Source organism: Sturnira hondurensis, unplaced genomic scaffold (genome assembly GCF_014824575.4).
Source record: "Sturnira hondurensis isolate 20B ecotype Veracruz unplaced genomic scaffold, ASM1482457v3 Scaffold0001872, whole genome shotgun sequence".
Taxonomy (NCBI): Eukaryota; Metazoa; Chordata; class Mammalia; order Chiroptera; family Phyllostomidae; genus Sturnira; species Sturnira hondurensis.
In genome coordinates, this window is record NW_028074503.1 from 14,322,245 (window position 1) to 14,335,043 (window position 12,799).

Consider the following 12,799-nt stretch of genomic DNA (forward strand, 5'->3'; position numbering starts at 1 on the left):
CCCTGGTCAAAGATTTTTGCCGTATATGCATGGGTTTATCTCTGGGCTTTCTGTTCTATTCCATTGGTTTTTGTATTTGTTTTTATGCCATTACTGTTTTGCTTACTCCAGCTTTGTAATACAGTTTGAAGTTAGAAAGTGTGATACCTCCAGCTCTGTTCTTCTTTCTCAGGATTACTTTGGTTATTTGGGGTCTTGTATGGTTCTAGACAAATTTTAAGCTTAATTTTCTAATTATGTGAAAAATGCCAATGAAATATTGATAAGGATTGCATCTTTTGTTAGCATGGACATTTTAACAATATTATTTCTTCCAATTTATAAACATAAGATAGTTTTCTTTTATTTGTGTCTTCCTCAATTTCTTTCTTTCAACTGCCTCTTGGAGTTTTTCATATGAATATCTTACATTTCCTTGATTAAATTTCTTCTTAAGTATTTTATTATTTTTTATGTAATTGTAAATGTGATTGTATTGTTATTTCTTTTTCAGACAGTTCATTGTTTTGTATAGAAATGCAGCTGATTGTGCAATTTTAGTGAATTCATTTATTCTAACAGTTTTTTTATGAAGACTTCAGAATTTCTATATATAAGATTGTCAACTGCAAACAGACAGTTCTGCTTTTTGCATTCCAACGTAGATACCTTTTATTTATTATTCTTGCCTAATTGCTTTGGCTAGTACCCTTAGTATTATGTTGAATAGAATTAGCAGAAAAGGGTCATTCTTGTCTTGCTCCTGATCTTAAAGGAAAAGCTTTCAACCTTTTATCATTGACTATGATGTGAGCAGTGGGCTTACCATATGTGGATCTGTTATATTGACTTATGTTCCTTCTATACTCAATATCTTGAGTTTTTCATGAAAGAATGTTGAATTTTGCCAAATGTTATTCTGCATCTACTGAAATAATCATACAATATTTATATTGAATTCTATAATTTGGAGTATTTTATTGAGAATTTTTGCATCTATAATCATTATGAATATTGGCCAGTATTTTTCTTCTCTTGTATTTTCCTTATTTGGCTTTGGTATCAGAGTAATGCTGGTTTCATAAAATGGGTTTGGGAGTTTCTTTCTCTTCAGTTTGTTAGAAGAGTTTTTAAAGGATTGACATTATTTCTTTTAACATTTGGTAGAAGTCACCAGGGAAAACATCTAGTCTTGGACTTTTTTTTCTAGGGAGGTTTTTGGTTACTGATTTAATCTCAAAAAAGTCATTACTTGTGTTTTCACATTTTATATTTCTTCATGATTCAGTTTTGGTAGGTTGTATGTTTCTAGGATCTTTTCATTTCTTCTAGGTTTTCCAGTTATTTGAAGTGTAACTGTTCATAGCAGTTTCTTGTGATCCTTTGCATTCCTGTGGTTGTAGTGTCTCCTCTTTCATTTACAATTTTGACTCTTCTCTCTTTTTTCTTAGTCTTGCTAAAGGTTTGTCAATTTTGTTTATCTTTTTTTATCTTAGTTTATTTAATCTTTTCCATTGTTTTTCTGGCCTCTAATTTATTTCTTCTCTGATCATTGTTATTTTTTCTCTTTCTAATAATACTGACTGTAGTTTACTCTTTCTAATTTTTTATACTATAAGGTTAGGTTGTTTATTTGTTTGTCTTTGAGATCTTTTTTCTTAATGTAGGCATTTATTTCTTTAAACTTAGCTCTTAGAACAGCTTTTGCTACATCCCACAAGTTTTGGTATGTTGTGTTTCCATTTTCATTTGTTTCAGGTTATTTTTTCACTTATTCTTTTACTCATTTGTTGTTTGGATGTGTATTTTTTATTCCTATTTATTTATTAGTTTTCCAGTTTTCATTCTGTTACTGATTTCTAGTTTCTTACTATTGTGGTTGGAAAAAATACTTGGTATGATTTCAGTCTACTTAAATTTGTAAGAATTGCTTTGTGACCTAAAATGAACTCTGGAAACTATTCTATTTACACCTGAGAAGAATATGTATTCTGTTGCTGTTGGATTGAATGCCTGTGTGTCAGTTAGGTCTGCTTTATTAAAGTCGTAGTTTTTATAGAGTGGTTAATCTACATGCTTCTCTTTGTATATCACTGTGCATATTTAGTGTCAGTTGTAAATATCTTTTGGCAATGTTTTGGCAATAACATTATTTTTACCTTTTGTGGTTTTATTTTATAATTTAGGAATGTAGTTTTATGGATTTCATTTCTAAAAATAAACCAGAGAACATCTCTAGGTAACTAAGAGAATGGGTAGTAAGGGTCACGTGTTTGGTGCCAGTGAATAATTGGTACTCCACCTCTTGGTTAGAACAGTGTCATGCTAAGTTCTTCAGCTGCTTCCCCTCCTCAGTAGAGTGAGGGTGGAGCTAAGTTAACATTGATGAATAAAATTTCTTCCTGGAGGAATTTTTCTGTGACCCAGATAAAGTGTTCGTTAGTGAAATGCAGCCTCAGCTTTTTAAATTGTCAGTATGAGAAGGGCCACCTCTGGGTATATTGGACAGGGTCAGTTTTACCCAGTGTTACTAGAACTCCATTTGGACTCCGGTGGCCAAAACACACTTGTTAGTAGTGGATGTGGAGAAGCTTTAAATTTCTAAAGAAGAGATTTAAAGTGCTCCTAAAATATCTATAATGTTGATTTCTTAAATGATATTCTAACCAACTCAGACTTCCCCCACTCCTCTATAAATAAAGAAAATTTAAATTCTTGTGAAACTGCTTTGTGTGTATGTGTATTAGGAAGAACTCATTTGTTTTTGGTAGATGGAGTTTTAATTTGAAAATAATTGCTGGGTAATGTGGCTAAGAAGATAATCTTTCAAGGAATGCCATTCAGTTTCTTAGTTTTTGTAGGATTAAACATTCTCTAAATTTATTTTTACAGGTTGAGAACTCAAGCTGCATTTAAGTCGAAACAACTGGTTGCTGATGAACTTGCTAAGCCCCAAGAGCTCAACCTGGTTACAAATGGGAGTGACTCTAGACCAAGGTAAACATGAGTGGTGGGTCAAGGCAAGATTATATAGAATACAGATATTAAGGATATGTTTGGTATATAGTTATAGCTCCTTATTGGTGAATCCAGTTTTCTGATCATATGAATAAATCCATTCTCATTGTAAAATTTAGAAATATAGAAAAGTGCCCTGGCTGGTATAGCTCAGTGGATTGAGTGTGGGCCTGCGAACCACACGATCGTGGTTCGATTCCCAGTCAAGGGCACATGCCTGGGTTGCAGGCCAGTTCCCAGTTCCCAGCAGGGGACACACGAGAGGCAACCATACATTGATATTTCTCTCCCTCTCTCCTTCCCTTCCCCTCTAAAGATAAATAAATAAAATCTTAAAAAAAAAAGAAAAAAGAAATATAGAAAAGTGTAAAGAGAAAAATAAAAATTATTCATATGCCTACCATTCAGAGGCAATTTTGAGACCTTTTTATCTTTCTTTTATAAGTATATATTGAGTAATAGGGATTATGCTTATAAAGAATTTTATTTTTTGCTTTATTCACTATCATTTTTTTCTGATGTCATTAAATTTTTATGAAAACATAGTAATTAATTCACTCAATAATTGTTTATTGTGTGACATCTATTATTCAGTATTTATCCAGAAGCCTGACATTGGATAATTCAGGGTTTTGCTCTTATAAATTATGCCTTGAAGACCTTTTCTGTAAATTATTTTATTTCTACCTATTTTCTTGGTACAAATGCCTCTAAGTAGACTGCTGTCTCAAAGATATGAATCCTTTAAGATTCTCGATGCACATTAATAAGTTGCTTTCCATAGAAGTTAAATCTATTTATATTCCAAAACTATCTTTAATAATTCTTTTTTTTCCTGAAATTTGAAGAATTTGGGGCTAGTATGTTTTCATCATTAGATAGTCCATTGTTAGATATTCAGATTGTTTCAAGTTCTTTATCACTACACACATTGCTCTAACAAGCATGACTACTTATTCTTGTGTTCTGGTACTTCTGTTTTATTAGGGTGAATTCTCCAAAAAGAAATTGCTATTTTTACATAAGTATATTTCAGTATACTTTATAATTATAAACTACAATAGTCTGTGCTAATTTTGTCCCAAAAACTTGTAGCAATTCATACTCCCACTTGCAGTTCGTGAAAGTTTTCATTATTGCTGTTCAGGTGAGTGCAGGGAATGCTTGGGAAGCTAGTGCCTCAGTCTAAGAGGTGGACATGTTTTAAAAGTACAAGTACATACATCTGGGCATGCATGTCCTACATTCAAGTAATTATGAGAACAATGAGATGAAAGTATGAACTGCTTTCAAAAAAATCTTATTTAATATACCTTTGACAAAGGCCTTTTAAAATGTTAATCTACATGATAAGAATTTGAAGAAGTTTGACAGTTATTTGCCAGAACTCCCTAAATAAAAATTAATTTTAAGCTGAATTTTGTTTATTTGGAAATCTAAATTGTCTTAATATTAAAAATACTCTGTGTATTTAAAATATTAAACTTACTCAAGTGAGGCATTAAGAATTTAGAACTAAAATAAATGAGATAATGAGAAAGTAAAAAGCATATTTTTTTATAATTAACAGCTCATTTTAAGTTAATTATATACAATTACCAAAATCTAATTGCAATTTATTTTCTATTATCTGTGGGAAGAATCACAGGCAAGGGAGCGTACATTGCTGCCTTCCTGCATAAAAGCTATGAAACGGGAATGAACAATATGTGAGGCCTTAATGACAAACAAGAGCAAACATTAGGGCACAGCTGAGCCAGACCATTGGAAGATAATTATCACATGAGAGATGGTAATGACTTAGAAAGTCACAAGCAACTCTGATTCCTTGTAGGCTCTCTGATTGTTTTTTTAGTTAGTTAACTTGTTGTTTGTTTGTTGACTATGCAAAAATGACCCTTAAAAAGAGAAAAGAAGATAAACTGCCTTGTAAGTACTACAGGGGATGTAGAAAGCCCCTATCCTCAAGAATTCTGATTGAGGAGAAGGCAAATGTGCAAATATTTATTATCTATATACAATATAAGGGCTATAAAAGAAATGCAAATGAACTAAGAAAATGTTTGTGCAAGAGGTGATATTTGAGATAAGCCCTAGAATTTCGGTGTGTTCGGAGTGTCTTTGTGTGTGTATGTGTGTGTCAGGTGGGAGAAGACCTGGAAGGAGTTGAAGTAAAGGAAGGAGATAACCCAGTATATGTGGGGCACAGCAGTGAGCATGCTTTAGTTTGATCAGAAGAGTAAGAGAAAATGAAACTAAAGATTAAACTAGTAAATTAGGGTAGATTATAAAAGGGTTCAAATGTCAGGCCAAAGACTTTGGACCTTTGTGATTGGAAGAATAAAAAAGTCAAGGAAAAAGTGATTTTGTGATGCAGGTGATTGATTTGATTTTTATTATTGGATCAGTAAGGATCAAAGGGGCCAGGTTTTAGTTCTTCCAATAACGAGCCAGTGTGGCTTTAAAGATAATGCTTTGTGCCTCAGTCTCCTTGCCTGTAAATGAGAGAGTTAAAATAGATTTTCACTAAGAGTGTCTTCCATCTCCTAACAGTTTGTGATTATTAAACAGGATGGATTTCCAGACAAAGCTATCTAGCATATAAGGAGAATCTTGGATCTAAAGGTCCTAAGAGAAATCAGAGTTAGAAATTTAGATTTCTGCATGGGAAGTCGTCTGCATTGGTACTGCACCTGTGAGAGTGGATATTACTTTCTGAGAAGTAGTTTAGAGAAATATAAACAAAACATTAGAAAATGCCTACCTGTGGGAATCTGAAAGAATAAGAGTGGCAGTGTGAAACGTTGACAAAGAAGCAGCCTGGTGCAATGTCATGGAAACAAAGAACATAACAGAACAACACCTTGGAAAGAAATGTGGTTGATGGAGTATAATTTTAAAGATAGGCATGCCCTATATATTTTTATAATCTTGGAGAAGTGACTAGTGAAGGAAGAGATTGCTGAAAGTAAGTGATTAATGGAGCACAGTCCTAGAAAAGAATCACTTGTCAGAGACTCAGTTATTTGTGCTGTCTTCTCTTTACTAGTACCTGGGCCCATCCCTCCTTTCTTCTGTCTGCACGTTCTCCCTGTGTGAACGTATCTAGGCCCTTGCCTTTATGTATCATCCATATTCTGATGACTTCCCAATTCTTCCCTGTAGACCTGACCTTTCCTCCAGTCATTAAACCCATGGATCCTGTCATGTATACAAGAGAATGGGAATTAGATGGTCTCACAGACATCTCACAGATAACACAGCTAAAACAAATCTTGTTCCCTCTTTCCACCATTCAATCCACTTTCACTCCATCCCAGCCTTCATCTCAATAGTAGCCACTCAAGTCAAAACAGTATCCTTAATTTCTCTCCTTCCTTTCCTTTCTTCCACCAAACAGTCTCATAACCAATTTCCTTTTGTTTCTATTCTGTCGCCAAAGTGAATGCACTCCTCCCACCATCATCTAAGCCTGAACTTCGGCAAAGGTTTCCAAAGTGGTCTACTTCCTTTATTTATGTTCTTAACCCCCTAAAATTCATTTCCCACAACAACTAGAAAGATCATTCAAAAACAGCCGCCTACTTACTTCCTTGCCTAAAACTCCTCCAAGACTCGGCAGTGCCTGTAGGATAAAACCTGAACTTCTTGACTGTCATAGAGTGTTCCACATGAAATCTGGCTTCTTCTTACCTCACACCACTCTCCTTCTATACATTTAGTGACCCCTACTTCCATTTTACTTGAAATTTAAATTTTTTACCATGGTCTTTATGTTGTCTTCTCTTGCCTTTGCACTTTTTCCCCTTGCTTCCTGTGTTCCAACTTTATTGGCCTTGGTTGTGTTTCATTTTCTGCATCATACCTGTAGCTGCCTTTAACAGCTTTAATCCTATCCTTCCTAGTATTAATTTCTATAGATGAGAGCTTAAGTATCATCTGCCAAGAAGGTACTTTTCTTATCACCCTGAAGGATGTGTCTCCATCGCTCCCTGTTTCAGTACTCCCAAGTCCCACACACCACCTCCCAGCCGTAAGCTTCATGAGTGCAAGGGTCGTAACTGTCTTGTCACATATGATATTATTATAACATCTATATGTGATGAAGAATATATAGTAGGTGCTCATAAGATATTTGTGGAATGGATTTTTTAAAATCTCAAGTCCTCTCAGTAAAGTATGAAGGGAGATCACTGACTGAGAAAGGTGGCAATAACGTATAGGAAGAGGATGCGGGTGCTCAGAATAGCCTCAGGGGAAGGTATAATAAGTTATCAAAAGATGGTCAATAAGAAGTATTGCATTCATAGTATAGAAATTCCCTCAAACTGATAAACTACATTGAATAGGCAACTCTTGGAAAAGTAACCCAAACAGCCAATATGTGTATAAAATCTTCTTACAACTAATCTTGGAAAAGTGAAAATTAAGAACAACAAAAAGATAATGTTTTTAAATCAGTTGACAGAATTGGAAAGTTTAGTAAGATCATAGGTTAAAAGCCTGGGGAGAAACAGGCTCTTTGCTTTGATATGCTGCTGATAGGAATGCAAGTTGCTAAAGCTACTTTTGTGGTCAATTTTAGAGTGTCATTTTACAGTTATTTTTAATTATCATTGATAATTGGCACAGCACCTCCCCTTCCAATTATCTCTCCCTTCCTTCTAACTTCTCTTTTATTTCCTTTCTCTGTGTAACTCATAGATAATCTTTGGCCTAGAGAACTGCTCTTGCAGAAAGAATATTTTTCCAATTTCTCTTTCAAAATTCTTTTTTAATTTTTAAATTTCTTTAAAGGTTTTATTTATTTATTTTTAGACAGAGGGGAAGAGTGGGAGAGAGGGAGAGAAACATCCATGTGTGGTTGCCTCCTGCGTGCCCCAACCAGGGACCTGGCCCACAACCCAGGCATGTGCCCTGACTGGAAATCAAACCAGCGACCCTTTGGTTTGCAGGCCAGCACTCAATCCACTGAGCCGCACCAGCCAGGGCTCTTTTAAAATTTTTTAACAACATGACTGATTAACATGGGTGGGAAATCACTGTTGTCTATCTTAGACATGCTGGAGATCATCAGTAAAATTGTAATGTTGGGCTCAGAGACATCACATATAAATATAATTTAAGTAAAATGAGAAAAATGTTTGCTATAACTGAATATTACATAGCTTCTATAATAGAGAATTTTTGAGAGATGGGGCAGTGATCTTCCTATCCTTTCAAACTCTTCAATGCTTTCTTCTAGAACCATGTTTCAGAACTTTGAAATCCTTTACATTTTGATAAGTAGAAGACTCATTACTTAGACATAGAATTGCCATACCAGCCAGCAGATGCATTCCCAGACAGCATGCCTCCGCACAAAGCGCTCTCTGAGTGCTCACAGCAGCATTAGTCACCATACCCGAAGTGGGGGCTAGCCAGGCGTCCAGCACCTAGCCAATGGATGAGCAGAATGCAGTGTATTCCTACAATGGACTGTTTGGGAATAAAAAGGAACAAAGCGCTAATACTTGCTTTGACATGGATGAGCCTGAAAATATGATAACTGAAAGATTTTCACAAAAGACTGCAAAGTCTACCTTTCCACATGTATGAGATGTCCAGAATAGGCAAATCTGTAGATAAATGACGTAAGTGTGTGATTGCCCAGTGCAGAGGGTGGGAATGGGGAGCAACTGCAAATAAGAATGAGGTTTGTTTTTGGAGTGTTGGAACTATTCTAAAATTAAATTCTGGTTATAGTTGCACAACTCTAAACTTACTAAGAATCACTTTAAGTGGCAAATTTTATGGTGTGTAAATTTACCTCACTAAAACTTAAAAAATTGTCTTCTATTTCTAGTATTATTCAATATTCAAAATAAATTAAACTAGGAACAAAAGAAATGGTACAAAGTTTTGCTTGTTTTCAGACTACATTGCTTCTCTAGTTGGGAATTGCTTTTTTAAACTTAGTTCTCCAAGGTGATGTTTCATTCTGTGTTCATAATAGATACAATGATGAGACAAGTAGAAGCAAATACTGTTCAGATTCTGTTTAGGAGACCTATGTCCTGGGAAGTGATCATTTGATTTTTTAAAAATTATATATAATGTTTACAACAGCATGGATAGATCTGGAGATTATTATACTAAATGCAATAAGCCAGTCAGAAAAAGAAATACTGTATGATTTCACTTTTATGTGAACTCTAATGAACAAAATAAACTGAAGAACAAAATAGAAACAGACATGGAAAAAGGAATAAAATTAAAAGTAGATATAACCAACAATTTTTAAAAGATAAATTGGTAATGCATAACTTACAAAATCAACTTTTGCCTCTTTTTTTTTTTTTTAACAGTAAGGGAGCCCTGGCTGGTGTAGCTCAGCGGACTGAGCGTGGCCTGCAAACCACATGATCACGGCTCAATTCCCAGTCAGGGCACATGCCTGGGTTGCAGGCCAGTTCCCAGCAGGGGACCCACAAGAGGCAACCATACATTGATATTCTCTCCCTCTCTCCTTCCCTGCCCCTCTAAAGATAAATAAATAAAATCTTTAAAAAAAATTTTTTTAACAGTAAGGGAGATGGTTAGCACATCACCAGTCTGGTGCAATTTTGTCTGTGGCTTACTTGCATTACACAGTTTTTAAGATCAAAGCTTCATTCTTACACTCTGTACTGAGGCACCTTCCTACTCTACCCTGCTGCGTACACTTGTTTTCAAATGATAGCTAATACACTGAAACATAAAAGTGCTTAGGGTTCTTCCAAATTATTATCTACATAGGCTGAACTTTGCCCATTGATAGCACTCATGTAGGAAAAGACAAACCTGCTGCTCCCTTGTATGTGATATCCTTAGAATTAGCTTCTTCATGTATAATATCTACATGTTTTTGGCTCTGGATAATTTTTTAATCACATCCATCATGTCAATACATAATGAACTTGTGACATGAATATTTTCTAAGATGTTAATTCATAGATTTTCAGTATTTTAAATTGTTTAGCTGTGTAGCATTTTCCCAGGGTCTTATGTGTGTATACATGGGGCTAGGGGGTGGAGAGCATCATCTGTAGAAATTAGAAAAATTTCCTAAAGAATGTCGGTGCTACCCCTGGTTAAATACAAGGAGTTTGACAATAAATGGTATAAAGTTTGATGCTTTGTCTGCTGTCCACAAATGGATTAAATAGTAGTGGTGATTTCCACCCTTCACTCTTGTATACTGACACAAATCTTTGTGAATTGGGGAATTAGAAGTTTCATGGCCACTTGAGTCAGCTTGCTTTGGTAACCTCATTCCCAGGTGCATTTGGAAGGAGAGCAGTTTGAATTCTTTGTGGACCCTGACCGCCTCTGCTGTTCCCATCTGAAACACACGGGTTCCCCTCACAATGTGGAGCAGACATGGTGTCTCGGACAGTGAGCATCGTTTCCCAGGAGATAGAGAAGATCAGTAGTCTTAGAGGCAGCAGCTAGTTAAAAAGTATCATTTATTTTTTAGCATTTTTGGTAAGTCCCAATAAATAGGGATTAATCTGAAGCCTACAACTGTGGATTTAGTTGTCATATCTTATCTTTGGTAAAATTCCATGGACTGTTTCTGGGTATTATGGCCTAATTGATAAAATATATCCAGGTCTGGATTCTTTTCTTGTTTTTACAACTACACAGGATATTTCTATAAAAGGCATGTTAGCTGTGTTTTATTTATACATCTAAATATTGTTTCTTAGTGGGAAGAGGGAGTAAGAGCCAAGACAAAATGGATGGGAGCCAAAAACATGTTACCAAAATATCACATTGGCTTATAAGACTTTTTTGTGGAAAAGAGTAGAAACAGCAGGATTGGGACTAGTGGTTATTAATTTAATTATTTAATTTATTTATTCTTGTTTTCAGACACCCCAAGGATTCTTTCTGAAAGGACATCAGATTTTTGAGTGCTTTAAAAGGTTTTTATTTTTAATTAGCAATAGCCTCAATGGTCTTATCTAACTACCTGAGCATACTTAAAAATTTATTTTTGAATTCAGGACAATTGAATACACACAAGACAAACACATAAAAACAGAAGTTTAAAAAACAAGTGCATTATTTTATTTGGAGCAGTATGTATGTAGGAACTTCCTGGGTAGATAAGGTACCTGGAGGCACCTTATTTGAAGATAGGTGGAAAGAAATAATGACTGTGTTTCCGAGCATGTATTTTGATCATCAAGTGTCTGAGGGTACAGTTGTGGTCCCGACTAGCCCGTGATGGTTTGTTGTAGGTGGGTGCCTAGCTGAGAAGAGCTGCAATGCATATGAAACAGCACTAAGTTTTGATAATCCTATGGAGAAAGTTTTATACTGAGCTCAATTCATTTGTTTTTCATGTTGCTACTGTGGTGCAGAGGGTTGATTTTTGTGCAGCTTTTGCTAGTTGGCATTTTCTTCTTTGGTAAGCAGTGTATGCAAGCCTTAATCCTTTAACCTTGAATCTGAGCCCTGGGCTATTTGATGGAAAAAGAACTTTTCTTTGTTACACAATGTGGCATGGTGAAGGGTTGTATTAATCAGGGTCAACCAGAGAACAGAACCAGTAGGAGGTATATATTCTGAGACATATTGCAAGGAATTGGCTTAGGACAGGCAAAAATGAAGTTGATAAAGTCAGGATGAACAGGCTAGAAATCTCAGGTACAGGCTGAAGCTGCTGTGCACAGGGGGATTCCTTTTTCAGGGAGGCCTGAGGTCTCCTTTAAAAACTGTTCAAGACATTAAATCAGTCCCATTAGGATCACCTAAGGTTTTATGGATTTTAATCACACCTGCAAAATACCCTCACACATCACCTAGATTAGAGTTTGGTTAACTGGGACTGTAGCCCAGCCAGGCTGATGTATTGAAAAGATGATCACAGCTCACCCCTTCTCAACTTAGCACCCATATACACATCTCCTTAAACCATACATAATCTTCAGTAAAGATAATTAAAAAGGCACACTCCCACCTAAAATAATACAACTTACCCCTCATACATCTGAAATGTGCTAACCCATTCCCCAAAAGAGAATGTGAAGCCCTTGGGTGGTGGTCACTCTTTTCATTGATGTCCTATGATTTCAATGTTGTGATATAAAGGTAATTGTTATTAATGCATCTTATATTAGGTGATAAAGGAATAAGAGAAGAAAAAACAAAAATATTTGGTTACTATACATATGCAGACATATCCATAATAAAGTAAGGAAAATACTCATAATTGTTATAGTCCGCATCTCTGTAACTGGCCACATGGCCGTAGTTGGTATTTCTAACAACTTTCTTCCACCACCTATTTTACTGCACTTTGCCATCAGCAACCACTTAAGCTGGTCATTGTTCTCTGTCTGGTGGGGTGACCCAAACTTTAATTCCTGAAGAGCCTGGAGCATTAGTAGTCGTACCTGAATCAGATTGTTGTAGCTTCCACTGACTAATCCTAGGATGTTGTGCTAAGAGACACCCTAATGGATCTCCTGTATTGCAGACGCACCTTTACTTACCTCCATTGTGTAGTAGCAACCCACCTCCCTTTCGGTGATTATAATCAACCCCCCAGCCTGTAGAGTGACCCACTTCTTTGCCTGTTAATGAAGAGGCATAGGAGCACAAAGTGGCCAGGTGGCAGTGTCACCTTTCAGTTCAGTGGAATCATTGTTGTATCTCTTGATGAAAGCATTCCTCCCTTTGGATGAAGACCTCTAGACCCAGCAGACCCTAAGGTCATGGGGAAGGGAAGCAAATATGTTGCTACTGGATCATTTGGGGTAATAGTGGAGCC

General features: G+C 35.8%; 1 protein-coding gene across 2 annotated transcripts in view; it reads left to right on the top strand.

The window, feature by feature from the left end:
* KIAA1328 (KIAA1328 ortholog) overlaps positions 1–12,799 on the top strand; it is a 240,066-nt gene that overhangs the window by 158,757 nt on the left and 68,510 nt on the right. Inside the window, exon 8 of one of the 2 annotated variants that reach the window (XM_037033175.1) lies at positions 2,872–2,976. The exons of the other annotated variant lie outside the window; for it this stretch is intronic. Coding sequence (XP_036889070.1) covers positions 2,872–2,976 — 105 coding nt within the window. The remainder of the gene's footprint in view (positions 1–2,871; positions 2,977–12,799) is intronic. 2 annotated transcript variants of the gene reach the window in all.